Genomic DNA, 27632 nt, shown 5'->3' with positions numbered 1-27632 from the left:
ATGATTAAACATGAAACAATTTTAAGAGAGAAGTAATTTTTTACTTGTCTCGATATTCTATTTTTAAGAATTAAGACTTAAGTTTTACTAAAATTCTTTAGCATGACCATCTGTTATGAACTGTTTGTATGGCATTTTTTCTTCTGTATCTAACTAAAATCTGAGTAGATAAATTCAATGAGCCAAGGACTCACTATTCTAATTTAGATGCTGGATTTGTCTAGCACTTTGCTATGTTTTATGTATGTCTTTTTTTCTCTCTGCAAAGCTTGTCACTTATTTGTATTAACAGTAATAATTTGTAATAAGATATAAGGCTATTGAAACTTTTACTTATTATTTATTTATGTATTAGCATTTAATTTTAACACAATTAATGGTCTTATATTAAATTCCAGGATCTAGCTTATATTTGTTCTCAAGTCTCCTGTCATGGATCTAAAGAGTATGATGTTACAAAGAATAAAAACTTGGAACTTTCTCCTGAAAGCATCTCATTGTTAAAAAAAGCAATTACACATGAGCCATTGATAACGTGTGTGCTTATTTGTGCAATATGTATCCCAGTGTATTATGAATCTGCATCTAGTTTTAACATTGTATTATGTAACATTATTCTCCAGTATGTCTTAAACTGCCTTAATTCATTGAAATCTGCTTTTAATAAGCATGATGATGTTCATCATGTGGAAGAATTATCATCAAAAGTATATTTATTACTCAGTGTTTTACCTGAATGTACATTAGAAAAAGTCATGAAGAAATCTATTGATGAAATTTTTTTACTTGCACATTACTTGTGCAAATCTGGAGCTCTAGAACATGAAAAAGTGTATAGATCTTTACTTGGTCGACCTTCACCTCACGGTCTACAGTACTACTGCAAACTTGAAGATGATATCGGATGTGATATTTCTAACATTAGAGAAAATATTTGCTTATGTTATATATCTGATGAAGGTAACTTTAGTCATCGACAGGCTTTACTGAGCAGTGTCAATTCATCATCACATTTTCTTCTAGATTTAATTGTAAGTTATGGTTTCTTTCTGAATTTATTTTAAATATTATACTTTACATGTTTAAATTAGTATAGGAAAATTGGTTAAATTGAAATGTGTTAAAATGTTAATAAATTATACATAAGTTCTGAAACACTAATTTAATATATTTTTAAGACTTTTTATTTGTCAGTTGTGAATATTACCAGATATTCTGTGTCAGACAAAGGCTTTAGAAATTTTGCAAGATCTTTGGGCTGTTTGAAGCCAAATGTGAACTCGTAGTTGATATCAAAAGTTTTTATTAAAAATACTCATTCTGCAAGGTGCATCCAGAAATAAGTTTTCCATATTGGCAACAGATGACAGGCCATGCATTACAAATGTGCATGCCTGAGAGTTTAAGGATGCGGCTGTTTTATATGCAAAATATCCATTTCAGAGTTACGTATAGAATCGCAGTTGTAGCAGCCTAAATATGTTGGTTTTTATTTTTTTCCTGTCAAGTGTGAATTTAAATCCATGGAAAATTTCGAATGGACACTGTTTGAAATTTGACATTAGTTGTGTCAAGTTGATGGGCTAGACATCATGAGCATGCAGATGGTGAGGCAGCTTTCCAAAGTTTGTCAAGATGTCCATGATGAGAAGCCCATTTGACGGTTGTTCATGATCAATGATGTTAGTCAATAGAGATCTTGGTGCTTCTTTTGGCCATTGATTTATGCATTTAAATTTTAATGAATTTTATTATTATAAATTTGAAGGTTTTATGAGATACAACAAAGTGTAAACAGTTTTTTCTCCCCTCTATGGAGGCCCCTCAGCCAACTTCAGTTTGGCCACTACTAAGAAGAGAAGTGGTGATTACTTTTTTATGGATGCACTTAATAGGTGGGCCACCTATGAAGGGGATGGACAGTTACAACTATGCCTTCTCCGGGATTCGAACCTGGGCCGATTGGTATCGCAGTTAGCTCCCTTAACCACTATACAATCTGGCCGGCCTAAGTAATATGTACTATTTAGTAGCTAATGTTATTTCTGTGTCAGTGAAACTTTCTTCACCCCAGATTTCAGACCATTTTAATCTTCTGTGGAGGAATACGATTATCAGTATTATTTAATTATATTTTCAGGAATATTGGTCTCTTTCATATGCATTGATGCAATAAAATTTATCATTAATATGATTAGACTGTTAAAGAAGTGGCAGTGACACAAATATATTTTTTTTCATTTTCTGACATTCAGACAGGTCTGTAATCAGTAGGTAAGGTCAAATTTATGTATATATCAGTGGGAATAAAACATTTACTAACTTTTATCAAAACTGATTTTTAAAAAAGTTATGTAATTAATTTTCATGCTTGTTTTATGTAATATAAATGTTCGATATTATTGTACTTTCAATGAATGCTGAGAAATAATGAATGTTGGAAATTACGGCTTGGGATTGGATGATGTTTGTTCTCTGTTGTTATTTGATTATGTAAATATTTGCATAGTTATCATGAATTTTTTGTCCTGTTATCAGTATTTATCTCCTCCTTTCAGCTTTTTATAAAAATGTTAATTTTTTTTATGCTTCATAGCATTAACCTTAGTTTTATTTCAGGATTATTGCATTCAAAATATTATAAGTGGTAATTATGAACTTGTATGGGATTCACTAAAAGATGATTTATTATCACGTTTAAAGCCTTTAATCTTGATTTTATCATGGGGAAGGAGCTGTGATGATGTTTCTGCAACAAATGTCATTCAGGTTATGAAATCGTGGAACGAAGTAAGATTTTTTTTTTTTTTTTAAACTCTGTACCAGAATTCATTTGCAAATAAGATTTTTTTGGTAAAATATACACAGTTATTTAAAATATTTATTTAATTCACTTTGTGCTTTCAGGTTATTGAAAATATTAATTTTAGATTTTTTTAGTGAAAATTAAGTACTTTTTCCCCAAGTGATATTTATGGATTAAATTAAATGTTATTTATAAGCAACATGATATAATAAAATCATCTATTGAAGAATCTGCTATTTGGTTTCTGTTTTATAGGTCCTGGGCACAAAAGTGAAATTAAAATATGTAATTACTGAGAAACATGATAGAGAAAACTATTTTACAAATACAAGTGTAATACGTAGTGTCAAATATGAATACCATTTTTATGACATTGGTTTTAATTTAACAACTTTTGTATATTCTACATAGTGGGCCATGAATTTTTTGTTGATTTGAATAGTCATATAACCTCTTTTTTAAGGTTGTAAAATTGTAAGCCTAAGAAGTTTGGATAATTAAAAAGCTCACTTTTAGGAAATTTAAAGGCAAATTTTTGGAGAATGGTGAATCAGAATTGCATGTCTTATATTTTCTAGTGCAGTGTCCAGATTTAATAGCACTTAAATTCTTTTATGGGACTCTTAAAAAGGAAGGTGTACCAAATTAAATCTATAACTTTCCACCCACAAAACTTACTTTAGTAAATTGTCAGCGTTGTTCATGGAGAATGCCCTATATCAGAGAATTAAGCTGAAAATGGAAGACATTTACACAACATTATTGTTCTTACATGATGTCAAAAAAATCTTCATTCCATGAAAATAGCTAAAATTTTAAAAAGTTCTCGCCATATGAAATTTCAACTATTTCAGATCAAGAACTTTTAAGCCATTTTATATATTAACCCAGTTTATAATAATAATAATAATAATAATAATAAAGAGTCTCTAAATTGTGCAATTTAGCCCTATAATAAGACAGGCATCACATTACAGTATTCTCAAAAGATCTTTGGTTTGATTTCATGAATAATTTCTTGATAAGCTAGTTTTGTTTATTAAAAGAAGGTATAAGTAAACTGCTATTTCTCTGTTTTTCTGTTGCATTTTAAAAAAAGGTTGACATTTTCAATCTATCTTCTACAGAACGGCAAGCAGAGAAATATTTTTAAATTTATGAGTTCCTGGCATTAAAGGGCATGATGGGAGTCTTAATATGAAAACACATAAACAGTAGAGTTGCAATTGTGAAAGGCTAAGTGTTGATCAAAGTTTTACTAGAGAAACAAGGTACTAATATATTATCTTGTAGTATAAAAGCTGGCTTCTGCTGAACTATGAAAGTTGGCGAAGATCCTGCCGTGCCAGTTGTTCCACTGTAATTCTGAAGGAATTTGTGCCTCTAATAAATAATCTGTACTTGACCCACTACTTTATTTTTGCTCTTATTAAAAAGGTTTTCATTGATTTCTACTATTTTGTTAGGCTCTCTGGTTTTATTAGAAGCTTTGTTTAGAAAGATGTGAATACAGATTTTCTGAAGGTAATTGTTCCAGTCTATTATCATTTTATTAGCCATATTCAACTGACCATATCGTGTCCATTAACACGTTGAGTGCTGTTGGGGTCACCAGTGACTGGCATTCGACTTGGCTACAGTGCAGTGGGTTTCACCGGTGATGCGACCAATAGTAAAATACATAATTAGAGTAAAAATCAATACTGTTAAATTTTTAAATAGTACCATTGTTACTATAATGGTTTGAAGAATAATCATTCGTAAAAATTTAAATTATAAATCGCAATAATGATCTACAGTGCCTTGGGGGTCACCGGTAACCCCCACCGCAAAAATGCATTAAGCACGATTATATAACTGCACATTATCTTCTGTAGATAGTATTTCAACATAATATACATCGCATAATAAAAATTTAAAGTTAGCATCATGGGCAAAGCACATCAAATGCATGCGGCAGTCAACGTGTTGATACACATTGTTTTTAAGTGGTACAATCCGGTAAATTTGAAAATAATCCACTGCTTGTTATTCTGCAGGAGATAGGTTTCAAATTTTAGTAATTTTTTTGAAAATGCAAAAACCAATAATATATATAATAGCAATAACAGTTAATTTATATCCTTTTTCATAAAAATAAAATGTGGCTTATCAAGAATTAGTTGAGGTTACGTCATATGAAAGTGCATATGTAAATGTCATGTTTATTTAAAACTGGTACTGAATTGCGCTTCTTTGTAACAATTTTATGTTCAATGAAATAATACACAAGTCCCAAAAATACTGTGCATTCATGGGACATTGCTTAGATTTAAGTGTATTAATAGGCATTAAGTTCTCAAAGATGATGAATTTTATAAGTTTTAATGAAATTATTTATCAAATACTCTCAAAATATCTGATAATTTATTTAAGATTTTTGGTATTGAAATCTTCATGTTCACCATGAAATTTCGCAGACATCTCGCCCAAACTATGTCAGCATTTCTGGTTGCTGTTTGAAGCAATCAATTATTCTTTGTTTTATTAGATAACCAACATGTAGATTAACGTTAAGATAAGTAGATTAAAGTAACATGTAGATTAAGTTAAAGATATAACATATGAAAACTTAACTATAAGCTCAAGCTTTGAGATTATATGACAAAGAAATTCATTAAAACTAGTGCCAGTTATTCTGGTGATCAAAACTCCCCAATGGAATATAAAATAACAACAAAACTCATCTTCTTAATGAACTATCTTTCATAAAGAAGTTCATAAAGAAGATACTTTCTTTATGAATTAGCTTTATTATTAATTATTTATTTAGAAATCAAACAACAAAAATCAACATTATATTTGCAAATTTTCACACGACTAGTTTCGATGGTTTTACCGAACCCTCATCCTGAGCTGCCAAAGTGCAAATGAAATAGGTAAGGTATAGTGATAAGATAAGAATGGCAGGAGTTAAGTTACTGGCACCATCTATTAATGAAACAAGAAAACTAAAACATAATTTTCTTAAAGGCTGAAGATAAAGGGGGATTGGAGTTAGGGTTGTTAACTAGAACAGAAAGATTTTTTTGAATGTGAAACACCTCTAGGAAATCTAATTCACCAATGAAAGATGGTTTTTGAATAATTTTGGCTGCAGAAAAATGGAAAGTGTGATTTTCGGACTAGCAATGCTGGGCAACAGAAGACTTATGTGTTTCCTTTTTCCCAACATATGTTCCTTAACGTGAAATTTTAAAGCTCTCTTAGTTTGGCCAATGTAAATTAAGCCACGCTGGCAAGGAATTCTGTAAATACCCCAGGAATTCATATCCGGAATGGGGTCCTTGAGTATGGAACTCGGAATTTCAGTGATAGAATAAATGACCTGAAAGTTAAATTTCTGTAAAATGCATGCAGTTTTATAACTAACTAGTGGAAAGAAAGAAATGACAACAGAATTCTTATAATCTAAAACAAGAGTGTGCCTTTTGGTGTGTTGAGGTGAGAATATTTTAACTGCTTGGTTAAAAAAATGTTGAGCGAAAAGCCCCTGCCTATAGCTACTGCTTTTAGATAATTTAGTTTTTGATTGAAAGCCAGTTTGGAGGCGCAAACTTGAAGTGCATGGAAAACAAAGGAATAAAATGAAGCTAACTTTTATCTAGTTGGATGACACGATTTGAAGTGTGGTGGAAGGGAAACCGATGAAGGTTTATGGTAAACCATAGTACTGCAGTTGGATGTGTTACGTGTGATCAAACGGAAGAGAATTACCTGTCTCAAGATCATAAGTGAACTGAATAGCAGGAACAATGGAATACATTATTGAAAGAACTTTATTTGAATCATCTTTATTACCGTCAAGTAGAGTAAAAGTATCGTCCACATAGCGGAACCATACTGGGAAGTTTAAAGTTTCAAATAATTTTGATTCGTAATAGTGCATGTAGATATAAGCCAGGATGGGACTAAGAGGCCTTCCCATGGGTAATCCCTCAGTTTGCTTATAATACTTATTTGGAAAACAAAATGCGCTTGTTTCAAACAGAGGTGAGTGAGGGAAATTAGCTCATCAATTTCGATGCAGAAGAAATGAAATTCACGAAGTCTGGTTTCTAGACATCGTAATGCACCCTCCAACTGCAACATTAGTGAATAATGATTGGTGAATGAATTAAATTTTCTAGAGACATTTCACATTCAAAAAAACTTTCTGTTCTAGTTAATGACCCTAATTCCAATCCATCTTTACCTTCAGCCTTTAAGGAAGTTATGTTTTAGTTTTCTTGTTTCATGAAATGAATTCTGCTGTCCAACCATTCTTATCTTATCACTATATTTTATTTTGTTCATTTACACTTTGGCAGCTGAGGATGATGGTTTGGTAAAAACCATCGTAACTAGTCTTGTAAAAATTTGCAAATATAACGGTTATTTTTCTTGTTTGACTTCTAAATTAGTATTTGTTTGGTGTGTTAATTTACCTTAACCATATTAATTCATTGAAATATGAACCTAAGTGACGTGCACTATTTCACGAAGTTTTCGATGCAATAAAAATCATCAGAATAGCACAGTGCCACTTAGATTTGTATTTTAGTAAATTTATATGCCATTGAGTTCATAAAGAAAGTGTGTTTTCTTGTTATTTAAATATTATAAATATGTTAATGTTTTGAGTATAACCAGACCCCACTGCTTTCTTTCTGTAGAAAGCAGGCTCCAATTTTAATCTTTTTTACTTCTCTGTAAGAAGTAATGTGGTTCCCCAGTTACTACTTATATTTCGGAAATTTTTATACTTGTTATGAAGAAATAAAATTACAAGAAGTTTGACTCTTGTATGCCAAAAATTGCTCAGGGTATTTAATTAAAAAATTTGCGATTTTTAATGTCATTTTCAACTTGCCTTGAGTGATTGGATAATTAAGTTAGTAATTCAAGGAAATAAGTTTAATTGAAATACAGCAGAATGACTTAATGGCCCTATAAAGAAAGTCTGGTGTCTGCATTAGGTTTTTTAAAATGCAAGAGAAAAGCAGAGAAACAGCAATCAACTTCCGTTCAGAACCTAACCGAGCTTAATAAAGGTCAGAGTTACATAAAGCCAAAGTGAAACTTTAATGAGTATGTTGTGTCATCGTGCTTATCCATTATTGGTGAAATTCATAAGTATCTTTTTTTCCCTTTTTTTATATGCTGTATGTAATTTGTATTTCTTTATTATGGAACTAAATAAATAGTGAATTGTGATCACTTAACCAAAATAAAGAGCCATTTGTTCCTACAAATGGTACTTGCATATTACCAACTAGGTACCAATTAAGGTACCAACCAGTGGTGCCAACTAAGCAGCACGATTAGGCATTAGTTATGAATAAGCATGATGCTGAAGGGCATTTATAACTTCTCTGGTTTCATTTGATGTAACCCCGAATTAAATCTCAGTAATATAAAAAAAAATCACACTTTGACTGCATTCCAGTTCATTTGAAGCTGGTTGGGCAAATTGAGATTTGCTGAATTAGAAAAAGAACAGCTGGATATGGCCAACAAAGCATTAATAGACCAGAATAATTACTTGTGAAGTTTATATTCATAACATTCTAAATAGACATACTAATGAAATCAAAAGGCCTAACAAAATAGTAGAAACTGAAGAAAGCCTTTTTATGAAGTACAAAAACAAAGTGGGTCAAATACGAGGGCTATCCAGAAAGTAGATTACGTTTTGGAATAAAAAAATAAACAAAGTATAGGAAACAAATTTTATTATATACAGATGAAAGCCACACTCAAATACTACTTTTCTACATAGTCACCATACAAATTAAGGCATTTATCGTAGCGATGTACGAGCTTGGAAATTCCTTCGTCGAAAAATTCGGCCGCCTGCGCCTTCAACCACTTCGTTACCTCTTCTTGCAGCTGTGCGTCGTCATCAAAACGCTGCATAGCCAGCCACTTCTTCATTGCTGGGAATAGGTGGAAGTCGCTCGGTGCCAGGTCGGGACTGTACGGCGGATGAGGAAACAACTCCCACTTAAAAGATTCAAGAACTTTACGAGTGACATTTGCCGTGTGGGGCCGGGCGTTGTCGTGAATCAACAAGATCTTAGAGCTCAACATTCCTCTGCGCTTGTTTTGAATTGCTCTTCTGAGTTTTTGGAGAGTTTGGCAATACCTTTGAGAGTTTATTGTAGTGCCTCTTTCCAGGAAGTCCACCAAAATTACACCTTTTCTGTCCCAAAAAACAGTCGCCATCATCTTCCTTGCCGACATTGTTTGCATGCATTTCTTGGGTTTTTGGGGAGAACTTGTGTGCCCCCACTGCATTGATTGCAATTTCGTTTCACAGTTCACATGTTTCACCCATGTTTCGTCACCAGTAACGATGCGATCGAGTAAAGAGTCACCATCCTTATGGTAAGCGTCCAAAAAGTTCAACGCTGCAGCCATTCGCTGATTTTTTTGGTCCTCTGTCAAGATTTTTGGAATCCATCTTGCACAAAACTTGTGGTAACCAAGCTTTTCGCTGATGATTTCGTGCAACAAACTTCGCGAAATTTGTGGAAAACTCAAAGAAAGTTCCGTTATTGTGAAATTTCGATTTTCACGGACTTTAGCATCGACTTTTTCGAGAAGTTCGGCGGTCACTATGCTGGGTCTCCCACTTCGATCTTCGTCGTGAACATTGGTTCGGCCATTTTGAAATCTTATGACCCACTGACGCACTCCACCTTCAGTGATAATGTTGTCCCCATACACTTCACGAAGCTGCCGATAGATTTCTATCGGTTTACAGTTTTTTGCAGTCAGAAACCTTATTACTGAGCGCACCTCACAGCTCGCGGGATTTTCAATTAACGCAGACATTTCAAACCGTCACAGTATCTGAACGGAGCACAGCACGAACCTCTCACTAGCACGGCTAGATGCAGACTGAGCTGCGCAACGCTCTGACCCCAAGATGGCCGCGCTAGCCCCGCCCGTAGCGGACACAGACGGAAACGTAATCTACTTCCTGGATGGCCTACGTACTTTTGCAGCAGTTGCTGTTTGGTAGATTGTGTGGAGAGACTGATGAATGATTTAATGTAAGAGTTGGCATGGTCTTTTTCGAGTTTCATGGTTGATTGAACAATATGTATTTATCATTCAAACTTCCAGCTAAATGAATGGTACAAACTTAGCAAAATAGGCTAACTTTCTTGGTCGATAAGAAAATATGTAAGTATCAGTTATTTTTTAGGAAATGAAATAACTGTAATTTTATCAGTTCCAGATAAATTTTCAAATGTTTGATAAAGTCATGAAAATGAGCTTTTGCTTCTTTGAAATTTTTAGAAATATAAATAATTCTTATTTTGATGTACCATAATTGGTTGCAGATAATGAAATTGCACTATCAGATCTGCTTTTACTGTTGGATCCTTGTTATTTTTAAATTCATTATTGTACCACAACCGCAGTTGTCATTTTTAGGGGCCATTAGAAGAAAAGGTGTTCAAAATTAAATTTTAACCTTTCACAATGTTTTTAACCTCTTAATACACTCAACTGAGTTAACTTGTGCGCACTAAACTAAATTAAATTTTTTCTGCACACATGAATAAACGTGTTTAAGAATGTTTTCCATGCATCAATACATTGGAATACATATAATTTGCCGCTACAGTTTTAACTTAAGTGAGTTCCTTAAAGTAAAGGAAGAAGTATAACACATATTCAAGATGTCTATTGTTTCAGTCCTGTCAAGGGCATTGCACATTTTTCATGTCTCCTGCTTCAAAATAACCTAATGACTATACAGAAGTTAAAAGAGATTCAGTTAAGATAAAGAATAAAAAGAATGGCATAAAAAAGACCACTTTCTGAATTCTTATTAGTGCATTAAGGTTTTAAATTAATATTTTTTTCATTTGAGTTCAGCTGTATTAGTCAACTTGTTTTTGAAATTCTAGCTGTAGATTTTTCAGTTTGTATCTGTTGAAAGCCAGTTGTTTCATCATTATGGATTTTTTACAGATTTTTCATTTAATAACTGTGAAAAATCCATATATCGTATCGCAGACTAAGATCTAATTTTATCTGTTTTTAAAACTGTTATTCACATTTGTTTCAGTAGTTATAGGTTAAATTGCATGTAATTGAAATGTCTGAATATGTTCAGACTTAAGTTTCTACTTGTTGAATACTAGCTTTTGCTTTCTGTTTAAAAAGCATATGGAAAATAAAATAAATTAATTTGATTAAAATAAATCTAATTAATTAATTAATTAATAAAATTAATTAATTTGAAAACCTGACAAGTTGGAAATATTTACATTTGTTAAGAACCAAGAATAATCTGACATATGAACTTTTAATTAAGATTAGTTAGACTTTGCTGCTGTTAAACCATTACCATAATGTTATCAAAAGGATTATCCTGCAGAAGAATGGGTCATTTTGATCAAAATAAACAATTATTCAATGTGATAATTTTGCTTACTTTCTGCATTAATATGTTATAAAATATATCAATGCAATAATATATATATATATATATATAGTTTTAAACTGAGGCATAAAGTATATTTTTGAAGTTATTTGGTTTTTTTAAGTACAGTATCTGTAAAAGTGAAATCTGCCATAGAACTTGTGGTCAGGAATGCCTGTTATCATGAACAAATCAGTTCACAAACAAATTATATGAACAAAAATTATCTCAGCTGAAGAACAGTCTCTCAAGTTATGAACAGTCATGTGAATGGCAATTTATTTTTGATGGTGTCTTCAATAAAGACCTGGCAGCAAGTGACTTATATGAATTTTACCTGGAAAAAATCGTGGTCAGATTATGTTGCACTCAGATAGATAAAAAAAAAACAGTTCCAAAAAGACAGTTATCTAATCTTTTATGGATAGGAATTTCTCAACTAAACTATAACATCTCTTCCTTTTCTCTCATAATTTTCAACTTTTGCCGTCCTCTCTTTTTTATATAGGAACAGTTTTACATTAACTATGCTTCTATTTTCTTTAATTTTGTGTTTCCTTTTATCGTCTTAGATTTCCATTAGTTTTGTATCATAAATCTGTGAACAGAGTACTGTTGAAAATTATAAATGAGCAGTCATCTGAAGTCCAGAAATGGATTAATCTAATTTGCATTAATTACCATGGAGAAAAATGTTCTGGTTTATAAAGGTTTCAGATGTCAAGTGTTCTTCAGAAAAGAATAAAATCCATCAACTGTAAGGTTTCCATTATAATATATTCCAATTTAAATATCCAAGCTAAAGACTATAAGAAGCAAAAATAAAATTTTAATGATATTATTTTGAATACTGTGTTTTAGTTGGTAGTAAATTCTATAATTGTTAAAAAAATTTACATTTATTCCAGGTTAATGAATCTCCTTTGAATGAAGTTTGCAAAGAATTCAAAAGAAATGCTTACTTGACAGATTTATTTATTGCTTATTATCAGTAAGCAGAAATTTTAATTTTCTACTTATGACATAGAATTATTTATTTTGCATTAAATGTTGTGTTACAAGCATATAATTCTTACATCGCATAAGATAGAAAATTACATTAACAACATCTAATTGTTTCACAAATTAGGGGGATGAACATTTACAAAAGGTTTATGCTATTGAAAAGTGAAATAACCTTTCTAAATTTGTAAAAGCATTTCAGCTATGAGAAACTATGAATATCCCATATTTTGATGTAACTTTGTATTCATATATGACCCATTTTAATGTCACATCAATTTTTCTATGTTCAGTCAAAATACATGCTGTAGCTTAGATACGTCTTATCAGTTTCCATTTTTATTTTGTCGTAAAACATGTTTATTGCTGCTATGAAACTTTGCTTAACAAACTTTTTTAACACATCAAAATTCTGCTTAACTGAAATAGTGATAAAAAATAATACTGAATCGGAAAGCTCCAAAACCAGTCCTTTCAGCCCATAATTTGGCCCACCAGCGGTGGAGTGGTAAAGTCGCTGAACACTGGTAGTTCAGTTCGAGGTTCGAATTCTGCGAACGGGCTGGCTGCATGGGTGTTTTTGTGGTTTTCCCCATGTGTAACGTGTATAAGAGCCAGTTTCCCTTAGAAAGTCCTCCACGAAGGCAACCCTTCCCTTAGGCAGATAGCCCTAGTGTGCTTTGCCATAATTAAATACACCACACCACAGCCCATAATTTGTAAAGTAAGTATCTGATAAGCTGCCTATTTACATGGAAAAATGATGGGCTATGAAATCTCAGGCCTGGAAATTAACTTTTAGTATCTACATTTATTGATGGATTAAATTAATTAATTCTGCTCTAAAAGATTTCTCTAAAATTGAATAAACTATAAAAAAAAATCAAAGATTCTAATAAATAAATTAAACCTTGTACTTTATCCTAAGTATATTTTTCCTATTTTGGAAGGACTAGTGATTTGCAAGATTTTGGTAAAAAAGTTGCCAAGTCTATGCAAGTCCTTCAATTAAAATTCAGACTTTAAAAATGTTTTGCAAATGCAAGTTGTTTTCATTATATGATTTAAACAAAGTTTTAAATGGAAATTTTGAAATTTATTTGATTCTAAATGTGTATATAAAAACATAATAGTTCTTCCAGGTAAAAATGAGTTGTTTCATTGTTTTTTAATGAAAAAAAGCTTAACTATATGTTATTTGAAATACTAAATGCCCCACCAAATGTTCTGCCCAAATTAGCTCACTGAATGGGAATTCAACCACAATTAAGATTTTGTACCTAAATTATAAGATTGGGAGTGAGTGAATTCTTAAATTTATAAAGCTTCATTGTAAATGAATAAATAAAAGATAACCTTCATTTATATGCCTCCTGGGGAGGGGGGAAGCTATTGAAAATATCTATATATTCAAAAGAGCTGTGAAATGAACAAAAACTTGTCTTAAAACTAAGAAAACTATAGAAATAGTGGATTAACATAAAATATATGGGTTTTAATTATAAATGAAGAGATTGAAAATAAGAATTATTAAAGAACATACTGGAAACTATCAGTATTATAGCTTTTTATGCATTAAATTATAATAAAGCTGCTGGTTATTAAAATAATTGCAATGTGAAGGACAAAAGATAATAAAACCATATTTACTTTATAAATACCTTATAATATTAAGTTATAAAATACCCAAGCAATCTGAATACATAAAGTGAGCAAAGATTGCTCGTGTATTACTGTATGTATTCGAAGCTGCAGTCCACATGCATCAACATGGATAATAATGATTGCTACTACATGGCTGGGCATGAATTATAACAGATTTTGGATTGCAACTTGGAATACTGCAGCTCATGAGGACTTCAGTTCTCTGCCAGAGTTCTTTATTGCAGCTGTTAGTGACTGTTATTGTGCCAGTTTCTGTGCTGCTACATACAGATATGTTCAAATAATGAAAGGCTTGGTAAATGTATTGGCTAAACAGAAGAGGGCTAAGCGGAAAGGTTGGGTATGCCGTGTACTCTCGCATTGTTTTGTTTGAAGGTTTCTTCTTTGATGAGACAACTGTAGGCTGTAATTTGTCGGTGACATCATTTTGACTGTCAGAGTATGGATATTCATACTTAAGCATTAGGAGTTGAGATGTTGGACCAATATGATATTGTAAAATGTAAAATTTCATTAATTGGTCCCATGATGCTGCAGAAAAATTTGGAATTCATCTAGAAAGATCATGTTGTGCGATTTATGTATCCATGTGTTTTATTCAGCATGCCATTTTTGTTACAGATACCTTATTGTATGTTTAAAGTTAGGTAAAACAGTAGCCATTTTGCAAATATGCTGCAGAGAGCTGTTCGATCATACATGCAGAAACTTTTAACTGTTGCATGTATCTCATATAAGCAGTAAGAAGACATAACTAGAAGAATGAATAAGATACAATAACATGCCAAACAAATATTAATTTAGTCAAACAACAAAAATCAGCATCAAACAACAAAAATTTGAAAATATAACGCTGATTTTTGTTGTTTGACTTCTAAATTAACAGAAGAATGATCTCATATAAGAAGTAGGAAGACATAACTAGAAGAATGATCTCATATAAGAAGTAAGAAGACATAAGTAGAAGAATGATCTCGTATAAGACAACTAGTTTTCTATATTAACAAACATGATTTCTGCATGAAAAACTTGTTGCTTTCCTTTAGAGGCTATATCCAAGTTAAACTCACATATTATTATCGGTGGAGACTTTAATGCACAACACAGAAACTGGAACTGCAATAAATATAGCAAATATGGATACATAGTAAACAATTTTGCCCACAAGGCCAACCTAAAAATTGTAGCTCTGATGCACCCAACATGCTATAACCCTGATAATGCAAGCATCATTGACTTCTTCCTGTTAAAGAATATCAATGCTCCCACTAAAACTGAGAGCTTATGTAAACCGTCATCTGATCACAATCCTGTAATTATGAAAGTTAACATCAGTGGTTATAGCACACCACACAAAAGAGCCCTTGTTACTAACTGGGTAAATTATAACAAAGCTCTAAACAACACGCAGTACACTTTACCAACAGCACAGAGTGCAGATGAGTTAGACGCAGTAGTTGAAGATTTCACCAATACTCTCAAAATTTATTAAAAAATAATAGCAAAGAAGTCCCATTAGAACAGATAGCAAGAGACCCTGAAATCAGAAAATTAGTTAAAGAGAGAAACCAAGCAAGGAAAAGATGGCAGAGAAGTCACTGCCCATTGGATAAAAGAATTATGAATCACTTACACCAGAAAGTCAGGCAATACACTAACATTCATGCATAAAACGAGTGTTTTAGATATTTAGAAAGCCTTTCAAATGATGGTAATTTTATCTGGAAAGCAGTTTCCAAATATAAAAGATGTTACACTAATATTCCGCCCCTTAACGGCCCAAACAGGGTCGCATACACAGAAATTGAGAAAGCCGAGTCACTAGCTGATAACTATGCTAGTCAGTTTTGCATTAACAACATTTCAGACCCAGACATGGAATGCATGGTTAGTTACACGAACAATGTATATTTTTCACAGTCACACACGGACAACATTCGTCTAGCTAAGCCGTCTGAAGTAATTTGATGTACCGAGAAAATGAAAATCAGGAAAAGCCCTGGAATCGATGGAGTGAGCAACAAAATGATACACGAAATGGGTCACGTGATGTGATGCTCTTCAAATTTACTAGAATAATCAACCTGATCTGAACACTTGGTTACTTTCCAAAGAGCTGGAAAACTGCCATGGTAGTGCCAATTCAGAAGCCATCTAAACCAGCTAATTACCCAACCTCCTACAGACCTGTGAGTTTGCTATCCACATTAAGCAAAATAGCTGAAGCTGCCATCTATGACTGCATCGTGGAGCACATCAACATTAACAAGATCCTAATGCCGCAACAACATGGATTTGGAAAAAAAACATTCTACAGTGCACCAGCTGTACAGAGTGACAGAATTCATTGCTGAAGGTTTCAAAGAAAAAGAGAACACTGGAGCTCTTTTTCTTGATATATCGAAGGTATTCGACCGCATTTGGCTAGATGGTTTACATTACAAACTTATTTCCCTGGGTTTCCCAGGGTACATCATAAACATCACTAAATCTTATCTCTGTGAGAGGCACTTTGTTGTTCGCTATAAAAATACATATTCTACTCAGAGAAACATACTTGCAGGGGTCCCTCAGGGGTCTCTGACAAGTCCTATTTACTTTCTATTATATGCAAACGACATACCACATACCCCATACACTACTCTTGCCATGTATGCTGATGACACAGCGATCCTAGCAAAAAATGCATCCCTAAACCACGTAGTACAAGCATTACAAATACACACACTTGAAGCCTGGCTTAAAAATGGAAGATTCAAATAAATGTGGATAAGTCAGTTGCAGTATTATTCACAAGAAAAAGAAAGATCGATCACTTTATTAAAATGTACAATACAGTCATTCCGTGGGCTATGCAAGTAAAATACCTAGGCGTTACGTTGGATAGGAGCTTAACATGGAGGCCCCACACTACACAAGTAATTAATAAGTTCTGAACTGCTAAACAAAAACTTGCCCCTTTAATTTCTTGGAACTCGGTTTTATCTTTAGACAATAAATTGCTCCTTTACAAAGCAATGTTGCGTTCCATTATAACAGATGCCTGTCCTGTTTGGGGCTTTGTCAGTACAGTACATATGAAAAAATTGCAAGTATTACAGAATGTTACTCTTAGGCAGATAACCAAGAGTCACTGGTTTATTAGAAATACAGACATTCACAATGAACTTAAAGTTCTAGAAATTAAAAAATCCATGGCCAAAATTACCAGAAAATTCTTTAAGAACATCCACAAGGATGAAAGGCATTCCTTTACTTAGCTATGATTACAATAAAATCAATAACGCCAGAAGGCCAGGAGCACTTTTGAGGGCATTAAACTGATGTTTTTGTAGAATTTTACTTAAATTTTTACCTTATGTAACATACTCAGGAAATTTAGTTTCATAATATGCCTTACATCTTTCTTTTTTAACTGTTCTTGCTTATTATTGATTATGTAGTAAATTTAATGCTTAGGGAAAAAAATTGTAATTCCTAGCAGTAGAGATTCATGAGACATAGTAAACACCTCCTCCTTTTCAGCTCGACTAACTCTCTAAAAGTATGGCTCTGAACCCCGCCCTCCTCTTATGCTTGCCAATAGCGTTTTGTTTGCACCTCACTTTCTCTTCCCCACTTAGCACTCCGACCACGTGAATTCGGCTCAGTTAGACGGAGGACACTGAAGGCAGAGCTTCGTGCTCCAGACAGCAAAGAAGTAACTGACTCTTCACCAACAAAAGTGAATTTTTCCACAGCATCCACTTGCAGCTATCATCTAACTGTTTCACGCATCAGCTATGATTATTCCAATGCCAAAATTGCTCTATTTTCAAATAATTCTGAGATAAATTGCTCATCTAATTTCTACAGCTCATTGCTATAATTGCTTCAAGATTTACATGCCAATATTGCTATCTACAACATTAAATAGGTATTTTTAGGACTGTTTTACTAAATTTTTAGGACTCTCATGATATGCTATGCAAAATTAAAGATATGCACACCATCTTACGTTGCTAAACACAGAATAGGAATGTGTTCCAGGAACTTGACTGCGTGACTTCGTCACTTAAGATAAACGTTTGTTGCTTTCCTTTCTCTTTAACACTGTTTCTAGATAGTGCTGCTGATGCTTGTGATGTGCACATGCACTGCATTGTTCATTATTTTTGCATTGCTCATCATTTATTTTGTTTGTGCTTTAATGTGTAATACAAACTTCAGGTCTGTTAGATTCTTCCTTCATGGTGTTCAAATTTTACAATCAGCAGATTTTTGTTTAAACTTCAATGATTGGGGGGGGGGAACAACTCGTATATATATATTTTTTAAATCTATTTATTTATTTTTTATTTATAGGGAATTGCATCCTTCAAGTAGCAGCAGCAAAATTCAAAACAAAGCTCGAAATGTTTTCATGCAGCTCCAAACTCAATCCATCTTAAGTATTCTTCATACTGAGTTTGGCTTGAAAAATATTTCATTTGAAAAAATATTAGAATTCTTGAATCCTGAACAAGGTACCTGCATTTTGAATTTATATCTGTAATAGTTGTAATTGTGATAAAAGCTATAGTAATAGTTATAATTGTGCCTAAACTGTATAATTTAAATTAATCCATTAATGCTTGTTAAAATGTTCCACAGTAATAATATTTTTAAAGTTGAAGATAATAAAAAATTTAATAATTCTTGCTTTTTTTGACACATTTATGAAAATAGTTTAGTAAATGCATGACCAATACACATTAATATGTATTTTTAGTAGCACAAATTGTAAAATCATCTTGAGTCCCACTAGGAATGAGCAGAAAGGGGTTCAAAAATCGTAAAGCTTTTTAATTTCAAAGTACAGTCAAAAGTCGTTAATCCAGACTCATCGGGACTTCTGCGATTCCGGATTATCGATTTTTCCGGATTATAGATCATCAGTTTAAATCTCGTAAGATGGCATGCAGAAATTCTAAAGGGTATCTAAAAATATGAAACCTTAATTTATGAAATAAAGAACAATTATGATCTAAAGGGTATCAAAATTTACAAAAAAAAAAAAAAAAAAAAAAAAAAAAAAAAAAAAAAAAAAAAAGCTTAATATTTATTTGTTTACTTTATTAAACATTTCTTTCAATGTAAGTTGTTTAAGTTGCTTCGTTTTATGTGATAATACTTTCTCTTTAATTCTATAAACAGACATAATTTCTTGTTCAGTTATAAAGTTTCGCTGTTCAAGTCCCGTAATTGCTGTGCCGAGAATACCGACTAACTTGTCAATCGAAATTTTTTCGTTTTCTCTAACCTCTCTGTCACCTTCTTCATGTCTTTATCCATTTTTTGCAGCAATTCCACTTTTTGTTTGATGGACATCGAAACATACTTTCGTTTTGTAGACCCTTTGGGAGCTCCAGCATCGGAAATTCTATTTGACATAATCAAAAGTTCAAGTTTACTTTTATAAGATTGCTCTTACAGTCTGCAAAAAATAATAAGCTGGATCCAATTCAAAGATTAAGGAAAAACGCAATCATCAACATTAACTGAAATAGGTAATTAGATAATTTTAGCTTATACCATCCGTTATACATAAAACGCGCACGCGAAAACGTATTCTGCGCTTGCGCGCACACATATACGCAGTCGTAAAGGTCTTACGCGCACGCGTAAATGCCTATGCGCATGTGTCAACACGCTGCATGCGCAGAAAGTTTTTAGCTTTGAGGTCCGGATTATGGGTGTCCGAATTAACGACTTTTGACTGTACTGTATATTTTTTAATAGAAGCCTATCCATGTATAAGTCAAGAATGTATTTTTAATCAAAAATTTGCGCAAAATTCAAAACCTGTATGTATCCTGAAATGGGGCGGGGGGATTTCCTATAACTTTCAAATATGGACATTAGGGCAAAAATGTTGCTTTGCATTTAAATCGGGTAAAATATTTTCCAATCAAAGTTCTGCAAGTTGAACGCCAGATGCCAATGATGACAGTTTTAAGTCTGGTATCTGAAGCTAGCTCAATATTTTTAGACTTTTATATGATCTATGGTATCTGTACTACTCTTATATTTTGTGCCATTTTATTTTGTCTGAAAGTTGAGTAAGAGAAAAATACTAATATAATAAATTTCAAACAATTGGTAATTGTGTCTGGTAATTTAATAAATTGGTAATTTATGTATACTGAAAGTAATGGAGAAGTCTGAACCAGAAATAAATAGGGAGGGAAGGGGAAAGGTAGCATAATATAAAATCATGAATAAGAAATTATTTGAAATAAAGGTAAAGCTATGTAAACAAACTTGATTGTGAAAAAAAAATAATAATGAAAATTAATTAGTAAAGTTGCAGTCTCTGGGATTGTAGTATAATTAATAATGTACCAATCAGTAGCTTAATCTCTCAGAATGCATGAAATTTATGGCATTTGATGTAGGTAATATTTCAATAATTTAATTTTCTTACATATAGAGATGTAAATCTGATTCCAAAATGTTAAATTTGAGATCAGTCATCACTGCCATCACTGAAAGGCACATTCACTTCTGGCTGTGGATTCTGAGGGCTCACCCTATTAAATCTCTGAATAATTTTGCCTATTTTTAAATTTCTCTTTAAAATTTTTCTTGCAGTATTTGTTTGCTATCATTGTTATGACAACATATAGCTTATAAGCAATGTTATCACCAGTTATAGCCAAGTAATCAAACTCTCAATAAATCATGTTTTGAAGATTACGAGATAATAGTCTCTTAGCTCTTTAGATAATAGTTCTGCTCAGACTTGCATTTAAGTCCTACTCCCAACACCCTTTGCTTTTTGCAATATTTGCCAGCTCCCAAAGCACTCAGAATGTCTGATTCTGCTTATTGCTATTAAGGCAGTTTCTGCTGGTCTTATTTCTGCCATATCTTTGCATGCTTAATTTCAGGGGATTGTTCTGTTTGATCTGTAATTAAGCTAGCTCATTTGGAGTATGCTCATTGGTGACCTTGTGTTTGTCTTGCTTTTGGAAGTTGTGACTTAAACATGGAGAACAATATTTTAATAATTTATCTGTATTATTTGTTAATTAAAAAACATTTTATTGTGTTTTACTATTCTTTTTAGCATATATTTCTGCTTTGAAGCATATCATATAATATACTTAAAGAGGATTTTCCTCTGGGAGATAATGTTGTGCCCGTATGCTTTTGGTTAAACATATAATGTGTATTTTATAAGTTTCTTGTGTTTCTGAACTGTGTATAGTTTTATAACCATAATAAATGGATACGTTTCTTGTGTTTTTGAACTATATGAAGTTTTATGACCGTAATAAATGAATTTCTGTGAATTTTAAATGTAATGTATTTTAACCCTTTGCGGCACAGTGTCTCCGGTCTGGACACACCTAAAAATTTCCTTCTGTATGCAAAGAAAAATTGAATGAAAAAGGATTTATAGGTTACTATAGGTTACTCTGAACCTTATTATTTATTTATAGTAGATGGCAGCTCAACACAAACCAGTCCATATATTTTAGCCATGTTTAGTTTTTAAGACCCTCATTTTTCAAAGAAATCTTCCAGATTTTTTTAGGGTATAAAAGGAATTGTTTGGAAAGAAATTTCTATGCTATTTTTTTTTTTTGGCTGTATGCTAATCTCTTTATTCTATATTAGTTTTAAATTTTTACCTTGAAATCTTGCCTAAAATCAAACGGCGAACCCTAGGTGTGCCCAGACTGGGCTCATCGACCATCTAGGATAACCGAGAGTCTGTATTCTTTGTTTCTCTGCATCTTATCGGTCAGTTCATTGACAACAATGCTTGCTTCAGCACTCTTTTTGAAGCTCTATTCAATCAGTGTGCCCAAGGGCACACCCACAGAATTAAAACGAAAGTGCTATCTCCACAAAATTTTACTTGTGTACTCCTCTAGGCCTAATTAGATTACCCTTTTTTTTTTTTTTTTTAAATCAAAATTCCGGTAGCGGGCTGGAAAGGGTTAATGTAGCTAAAATGATGTATACTGAAATGAAAAATTTTGTGATTTAAGTTTTTTGCTTTTTATTCAGATAGTTGTTTTAAAAATATCAAGATACTGAAATAATGGAATTATTTATTAAAATTGTAAAAGATGGGGTGAAAGTTATAGTTTACAATTAAAACATGTCTAAAATCTTTAATATGTGTCAAAAATAATTCATATTATATCATATCTATGTTTGAATTACAGAGTGATCAATCTCAATTTTGATGGACTTTATCTTTTACATATTATTTACGGTTCCTTTCGTTTGTATAAGATGTATTTGTATTTGTATAATGTATAGACATTCAGCTGCGTTTGATAAGGGGTTCTTTAGAACATTTGACTGAATGAGTTTTTACATCATGGATCCAAAATTTTCACAATAAACATTTAATCATATTCAAGAATTCAGTTAATCGAGGACTGTATTATTCATCTGTCTCTCAGAAAATTTTTTAATTTTCATTTGAAGAAGAAATTACTGCCACTTTTTGTATATAATTTATGCAATTAAAGGATGCATTTATTTTGCATGTATTGAAGTTTTGCTTTAATTTTTTTAAAGAAAATATCTTATTTTTTTTTTTTTAGGAAATTCATCTGTTTGCAATGAATCTGTCTCATCACATCTTACTGATAGAGCTATTTACTCAGGATATTTAATTATGATTTGGATAATGGAAGCTGTACTTTTATGTTGTGAATATAAAAGTGTAATTGTTACTAAAAAACTTGTTATTTCTGATGTTTTATATAAATCCTGTGACTCTTTTAATGCATCTGAAAATCAAACAGTTTTTCTGTGCAACTGTGATTCTGTAGCTGAATGTATAAATAATCATGGAGCTCAATATGCCTATTCTAGATTTATTGTTGAACGTCTTGAAAAAGCAAAAAATGAAGTTAAGAAACTTTTTCCTATTGCTTTCAGGGTAGAAGTTCTGGAGAATATATTTTCTATGCTTTTTTTAATGTCACATAACTTAGTTGATGCACTGGAACAGTGTTCAGATTCAGATCAAGGTTGTGAAGGTGAAAATTTTGTTCTTCCTGGTAGTGGTACAGAACCCTTTCTTGTGATGAAACAGTCAACAGAAACAGAGAAAAAATATTCAGACAAATTTACAGTGCATTCTGTAAAAGATCCTATCACATCAAGAGCAAGAAGGGATACACTTGAAAACTACTCAGGTCATAGTTCCAAGAGCACTGAAAGTAATAGTTCTAATGGACTTCAGTCTTGCACATTTCTTTGCAACGAACTCATAACACGTGATCTTCTGTTCTTATTGAAGGATTCTGTCATAGAAGCCAAAGCAGAAGTGTATAAAGCTATTAGCAATTCTGATATTAATGTAAAAGGCAAGGTGAGTTGTTAAGTATCAGTATGTTTTCAAAATAATGTGTTGTTAAATGCAAAATAATGTATTTTCTCTTTATTAACTTTCATAAGTTTCATTAAATTTTCTGAATGCTTTAAAACTTGTTTTGTTATATCTGGTTTTATAAAAATGTTAAACTTTATGCATATTTTATTTTTGCAAAAAACTGGTTTAAGAATTTGTAATATTTTTTAATGGCTGGTCAATTCTCTGATTTCTGTATTCTTTTTCAATTACTTACCTGAAATGTAATTATTATTATTATTTTTTTATCCTCTGTTATAAAAAAGAAAAGTTTAGGTGTTTATTTCTTTGGTAATTTTGAAATAGTACAAATTAAATGAGAATTGTGTAAAGATATAAAGATTTTGGTATGATTTGATTGAAAATGAATGATTATTTTACTTTTGCCACAGTTGTTAACATTTCAAAAACTGTGAATTTTTAGTGAATGCATATAGCATAATTACAAGGTGAAACCAGAAGATTTGAACTCGAACCATTCTGTATTGAATTTGGCCATGACCATACTTTAAGCTCGCTTAAGTGCAGAATCGCCCACTTATTTGTTTGGTGCTTTTTACAAGAGTAAGAAGAATTGGATTTTTGTCAATTTTCTTTGACTTTTTAAGTAAAAATAGGTCAATGTGTACATGAATAAAGGGAGTGCACAAGGCCATTTTTGTGCAATTCTGGGATTTTTTTTAAGTGAAAATAGGTCGATGTGTACATGGATACTGAGTATGTGCAATTCTTAAAAACACGCCAAGCAGTGGGTGATTCTACACTTTTCCCCTGTCAGCCTTCGAGTAGTTGTAAGTGGGTTAACATTTTTCCATCTGATTTAAACAATAGGTGAAGCCCTAAGACATATTTGTTTTTGAAGTGAGATGTCACTCACAATGATTTCCTTTTATTAGAGTAGCAGCAGGAAAGGGAGTAAGAATCAGATTCCGAGGAACTTCAGTTAACATAGCAATTGGGCTGTTTAACTTTCTAATTTGATTCAGCTTATTACTATGCTATCATTATTATTTGCTATTGTTATTGCAACTATCTTTTCAAAATTAAAGTTTGAGTTTTCACTAATGTTGAAAAGAGTTTTTAATTGTAGAGCTGCAGTGAGATCTGCAAAGCAAAAATGAATTTGTATGTTGAGCAAACAAAAAGTGTACTTGCTGGTGGGGGAAGAGATATCTGTTTCAAAATGATGTGAGGAGTATGACATTGAAAAATCAATAATATATGACATAAAAAAAAGAACTTTTTGTGGACTCATCTATCATCCCATTCTCAGTCAATAACAGGAAAATCATTCATTGTGCAATGTGATGACTAAATAGGTGAGACAGCAGTGTCGTGAGGGCTGTACGCTTGTGACTCAAGCTAAAATATTTCTTGGAAAAAAAAAAAAAAAAAAAAGGTTATTGGTTACCAGTGGTTTCAATACTGGTAGTCATCAATGAGCTTCAGGTTGCTGGTGAATGGAAATCAACCAGTGGTCTCCTTTTTAATTTGGCTGTTTTCCCTTTTTATCTGACAATAGTGACATGCTTATGAGAAATCTAATCTACATCATTTCAAAATTAATCTGAGTCATGTGATTCCTATATAATGCTCATGATTCATACTTACCTAATGCAAAACATCTCTTATATTTTCAAACCAAAACCTTAATTTTTCAATAGAATTAAAATGAAACTTTAATTTCACTAACATCAGTAATACAATTTATAAAATAAACAATGGAACGAAGGCTATATTTTTGCACTGTCGGAAGAGAAATACTCTTATTCAGTTATTAAAAAAAGATGTAAAAAACATGGTTTAAGTATTTCTACTATAAAATGAGTGACATAATTAATATGAAAAGAAAGAAACATCAAAGTTTACATCTGACTGGGAAAAGGGCAAAAAATGCATACCTAACAAAAGTACGTATAGCTCTTATTAAATCTAAAGTTGCATCTCATGCTTTAAAGAAAAATCCAGCTATTGCAAAATCTGTAAATATCTCTATAGGAACTGTGAACAAAATTATAAAATCTGATTCAAAGCTAATCAAAACAAAAACAAAAAAAAACATGATGTTAATCTCCTAACGCCAAAATATGTTTCTCGGCATGAGACTGTGTGCAGGTTACTGTATGATAATTATTTGGTAGGTGAAAAAAGTGAAGTTCCATTGGGATAAGGCTCCAAGCCATACCTCTATATCTACTACTATATTTTTTGAAAAAATGAGAAATGAAACGAGAATTGAAGCTATTCCCTTTAAATGCATCCCACCCAAGTCCCCTGATGTGTCTTCTATGGATTACTGTGAATTCGGACTTATAAAAGAAGCTCTTTATAAGCTGCATCCCAAAGCATTGGATGGACTCTGGAAGATTGTGAAGGAGAAGTGGAATAAAATCAACTTTGATGTTTTAAGAAAATGATTTTTATCTTGGAAATCAAGATGTACTTAATGATAGTTTAACAAAAGAGCTATCAGATTTACTATACTAGAAAATAAAATTGTAAGGTTTTTATATATAAATCTTTGCAAAATCGTTACAAAAATGTGCGAACACCCTCTGTATATAAGGACATTTATGCTTATTGAGGCTGTTGGTTGCTGATAACCAGTAGTTTGACAGTCACTATCTAGTGACCCAAAGTTTGACCAGCATCCGATGGAACACTATTCTGGGATGGTGCAATAAATTTATAACTTTTAAAATTGAAAAGAAAATTAAGCATACTAGTGCATAACAAAGCTTTTGGTCATCAACTATCTTCAGACTGATAGTTTACTGCAGATCAACTCTTTAATCATTTGTGTGGAGCATGGAGAAAAAGGTAAAATATTAGATATAATTATATGAAAATTTTTATTATCTTAGTAACTTAAATATGAATGATTTTAAGAGTTTGTAGAAACATTCATTTGGAGATATTGATGATGTTCATTATACTCAATTTTTATTTTTGTGTAAGTTATCTGTAATTTTATCAAATGGAATTATGATATAGGAAATATAGACAGCATAAAAAATTTAGTTCATTACATAGCAGGGTTTGTTATGATAGAGTTTGATTGTAGGTACATGTATTAAAATCTAACTTGGTAAGGGATTAGAAATATTGTTATAGTAGTATTATCTTACTGAAATGAGTTACTATGGAATTGTTGGTTTTTAATTTCAATAAATTAAAAATGTGGATTTGAATCTGATTAACTGAAATATATTTCTTCTTTTGACTTTTCATAATGATATTTTACATTTGGCCTCCAGAAAGGCTGTACTGTTTGAAACATATTACTTGTGGTTGCCGAAACATTACTGCATATAACATAAAAAGAGTTAAGTCATAAATCATGTGACAATGAAAATATGTTGCAGCTGTTATTTCAGGTGATTCTCCCTTCTAAAAAATATGTTGTTTGTCGAATCAGCTTTGTAGAAGCAGATTAATTCTTGCAAATACTAACTACTGTTTATGAATTCGTGGAATATATGACTACTACTGAAATGATGTCTGCCATTAAGAAAGATTAAAATTGAGAATATGTATTGTTTTGAGAACACGTATTTTATTAACAGAAACTTTTTAAATTAAAAAGTGAACTTTATATGTTACACATTATTTTTTCAAAAACATTTTGTGTGATTTTCTTTTAAAATGTGTGAGAAAGCTAATTTGATCAGTAAATATTTTTACATGTTGCTAGTTCAATATCAAGCATTCTATAATAATATAAGTTATAAACTTGATCTTTGTCTCTTTTTTTTTTCTTTTCAGATTGTTACTGAAAGTGGCCAGGCAATGACACAAGTGAAGGATGCAACAGCAACGAAGTTATCAATATGTACCGATGATTTGCATCAGCGCACATCACAGCTTTTACAATATATCAGTGAAGCCATATGGCGTTATGAAATAGTGAAATCTGATATTTTCCAAGAGCCATTTAGTTTTTCTACATTACAGAAGAAGACACCTTATCTCTTTCAATCCCAACAAAGTGTTTCCTCCTCAGGTTTGTTTCATTTTAAACCTGCATTCTGATATTTGATATATAAATTGTATTTATTGCTCATAATTAAACTCTTTTGCTGTTTGAAAAATTTCAATTTATATCTGTAATCTTTTATTTTACAAAATATAACATTTTAATAAGTTGTACAATAAGTTTTTTTAGAATTGTCTCATCACAAGTACCATATTAACTTAAAAGATAACACTCCCTTGAATATAAGTGCCTTCTTATTTTAGGAAATAAAATGTAGAAATGTAGGAAATACATGGAAGAATTTTGCATACGAGTT

At 31.8% G+C, this 27632-nt stretch overlaps 1 protein-coding gene across 3 annotated transcripts in view; it reads left to right on the top strand.

The window, feature by feature from the left end:
- Positions 1 to 27632, top strand: part of Sptz (zinc finger FYVE-type containing 26 spastizin) — a 196858-nt gene that overhangs the window by 11408 nt on the left and 157818 nt on the right. For all 3 annotated transcript variants that reach the window (XM_085823186.1, XM_085823187.1, XM_085823185.1), the window contains exons 4-9: positions 399 to 1031; positions 2620 to 2790; positions 12179 to 12261; positions 18282 to 18442; positions 22526 to 23301; positions 27106 to 27343. In XM_085823186.1, coding sequence (XP_085679312.1) covers positions 399 to 1031; positions 2620 to 2790; positions 12179 to 12261; positions 18282 to 18442; positions 22526 to 23301; positions 27106 to 27343 — 2062 coding nt within the window. The remainder of the gene's footprint in view (positions 1 to 398; positions 1032 to 2619; positions 2791 to 12178; positions 12262 to 18281; positions 18443 to 22525; positions 23302 to 27105; positions 27344 to 27632) is intronic.

This window comes from Stegodyphus dumicola, chromosome 9 (genome assembly GCF_044657685.1).
Source record: "Stegodyphus dumicola isolate Sdum_Otavi_A_Nest chromosome 9, ASM4465768v1".
In the NCBI taxonomy this organism is placed as follows: Eukaryota; Metazoa; Arthropoda; class Arachnida; order Araneae; family Eresidae; genus Stegodyphus; species Stegodyphus dumicola.
This window is presented reverse-complemented; position numbering and strand designations above follow the sequence as displayed.